The sequence below is a fragment of the Pistacia vera genome, unplaced genomic scaffold, assembly GCF_008641045.1.
Source record: "Pistacia vera cultivar Batoury unplaced genomic scaffold, PisVer_v2 Contig222, whole genome shotgun sequence".
Classification (NCBI taxonomy): Eukaryota; Viridiplantae; Streptophyta; class Magnoliopsida; order Sapindales; family Anacardiaceae; genus Pistacia; species Pistacia vera.
Genome location: NW_022196027.1, coordinates 1 through 2,937, shown reverse-complemented (window position 1 = coordinate 2,937; position 2,937 = coordinate 1). Strand labels below are relative to the sequence as shown.

The window sequence follows — 2,937 nt, the reverse complement described above, 5'->3', positions numbered from 1 at the left end:
TATATAGTACATCACATTCACATAGCCATTGCCAACACCCACTTGAAAGGAAATCCCACTAAAAGAAAACTTGAACCCTAGAATCCAAGGAAACACAGCTCTTTGCCCCCCACCATGCCCACCATAACCTCTGGTTTTTCACTGTATGAGAAGGATAAAAGCTTAGGCCTATTGTACCCCACTTCACTTGTATAACTAAAGCACAAATTTCACTACCAACTGGGACCTCTCCAAAAACCTCCAAAAACATTCTTCATCATATAAAATTATTATTGACAGTGCAGTTGATTATTATAAAGCTATCCTCTCCCACTACTCTCAATCATTTCAAAGTCTAATCTCATTCCCTCTCTACAAACTCAGAAAATTCCTCCTTTTATTCTTCTTCCCCTCTCTTTTACTTCTTAATTTTCCCATATATACCGTCGTCACCCTGTCACATAACTCCCAAACTCAATTTTCAAACCCCATAACAGAAGTTTCAACTATGTCCATCACACTTTCAGACACGGACAAGATTTACAAGAAATCATTCCATCACAGGAATGATTCTGGTGAACTTGACGTTTTTGAGGCTGCCCGCTATTTCTCCGGCTACAATGAAGGTTCTGGTTATCATTGTGGAACATTTTCTCAGAAGATCTTGAAAGAAGAAAGACAAGCATGGAGAGCAGGAAGAATCAGCTTGGACGTGCCAATGATGAGAGAATCGCTTCCTCAAAATCCTGTTTGTTATCAAAAACAGTCTCATCATGGTATTGAAAAGCAAATTAAAGAGAAGAAATACAAGCAACCAAGCTCTCCAGGAGGCAGACTTGCTAGTTTCTTGAACTCTCTCTTCAATCAATCAAGTTCCAAGAAAAAGAAATCAAAATCCTCTACACAGTCCATGAAAGACGAAGAAGAGAGTCCCGGTGGGAGGAGAAAAAGGAGGAGTAGCATTAGTCATTTTCGAAGCTCGAGTACCACTGATTCAAAGTCGTTGTATTCTTCTTCAAGTTCAGGTTTTAGAACACCTCCTCCATATGCACACACACCCACAAAGAGCTACAAGGATTTAAGAAGCTACTCAGATCACAAGCATGTAGTGTCTTTGTCCACAAAGCATAATGGACAAGCACTAAAATCTACAGCTTTACAAAACGAGGTAATGGAAGACAAAAAAATTAATACAGATTTACCTTGGCTGGATGAGAAATTAAAGTTCAATAATAATGCATACTCGGACAAGTACAAGAATTCTGGTAACCATGCAGAAAAAGATAGGATTTGGGTTGATCATCGGTATTCATCTGAAGAAAAAGAATTTAAAAAGTTGAATGAGATTGATGATGGTGCAGATAGTGATTCAAGCTCGGATCTCTTTGAGTTGCAAAATTACGACTTGGGTATATACTCAAATGGTCTGCCTGTGTATGAAACTACGCATATGGACAGCATCAGAAGAGGAGCACCAATTTCCAATGGAGCTCTATGAACTGTGTACATTAATTTTTCTCCCCTTTGTTGATGGCTTCTTTGTTCTTATTATTACCATTAGAAGTTGTGAGAAGAAGTTAATGTCCTAGATTTTGCTTCTTTACCCTATTACCAGTTTCTTTGAAAGTTCTTTCAATATTGCTGCTGCTTCTTTTTTTTCTCTGTATGTACAGTTTGGAATGTTTGTTTGTCTTCGCTTTTTCATTGGTGATGTTGTATAAATGGAGTGCAAAGAACACTAAAAGTCCACCATTGGATGACTTATTCGTTGTGCCAAGAATAGTAGTTTCCCACTAAATCAATACAGAGCAAATGCATAATCGCATTCACAACTGGACTGGACTAATCTTTCAATATTTTATCCTCCCACCAAATGCAATATATGCATTCCCCGCACATGCGATGAATGTAAGCTATACATCTTTTTCTCCATTTTTGTTTCTTTGGGAGAAATTATTGGAATTTACACAACCTACACTCCAAATATATGTATATCTTGCACTCATGTGATGAATATATATCTATAGTTCTTAATTCAAACAAGACCTTAGTTAAGTTTTAAAACTCTCACAATTTCTCTTAATTACAAACAATATATAATAATTTTGTGGTCGACGAAGTTTCAAATTTAATCTACCTCTAGGTGGTTAAGTGGTTCAATAAGGACTCTTGGATATATTATTCAAAAAGTCATGAATTCGAGTCTCTTCTCGATTGCTAATAAGGATAACCACTGAAGCTTTTATTTGACCAATAGTTTCAGGGTCTTAGAAGATTAAATGAGGCAGTATAAGCTGGCCCAATCACCCCATTCATAAAAAAAAAAAAAAGAAAAGAAAAAGAAGTTTCAAATTTACATTACCTTTTGTTGCCTTTGCATGTAGAGATGCACTAGCCAGAAGCATGCAACGACATACAGAGTGCTGGGGGACCTGCCAAAAAGAAAAAGCGGAAAAAATTAGTGTACCTAATTAAACACTTGTGTACGAACATAATATCTTCCCAATATGTTTATTTATCACCTAAACTCAATCCAAATTATAGTTAATGTAGTTGTTATAACGTAATACGTACAGGTCAACATGGGATTAGACATGTGACCACGCTTATATTATCCATTTTTCTCTGTAGTTTAGGGACAAAAGCTATACACAATGGTCCAACCAGTTCCATTAAACAACAATTTAACTAGGATAAATTAAGGCCCGACTTTTGAGTTATATGAATAAGTTATGGCTAAAAGGAAGTCTTAGGTCTTAGGTAATGCTTAAATCATTCTATTTTCTCAGGATTAGGGACAAAATCTAGACAAACCAAAAGCTAGCTAATTAACTAAATTTTATTAAAGATTAAATTTGGGATAAATTATGGCCCAACTTTTGAAGCTACATAATTGAGATGAGGCAAAAAGGATATCTATGTAATTATTTGGTGATGGAATCGTGGTAATATACCACT

The 2,937-nt window shown here is 36.0% G+C and overlaps 1 protein-coding gene across 1 annotated transcript; it reads left to right on the top strand.

The window, feature by feature from the left end:
* The first annotated feature begins 458 nt into the window (after nt 1-458).
* LOC116130525 (protein BIG GRAIN 1-like E) lies at nt 459-1,743 on the top strand. The gene has a single exon (XM_031416260.1). It carries the CDS (start codon nt 488-490, stop codon nt 1,475-1,477), a length of 990 nt encoding a protein of 329 aa, XP_031272120.1. The 5' UTR covers nt 459-487; the 3' UTR covers nt 1,478-1,743.
* Nucleotides 1,744-2,937: the final 1,194 nt, after the last annotated feature.

Excerpts from the sequence above, each read along its gene's own strand:
- LOC116130525 (XM_031416260.1), top strand. The coding sequence starts at position 488 with ATGTCCATCACACTTTCAGACACGGACAAGATTTACAAGAAATCATTC.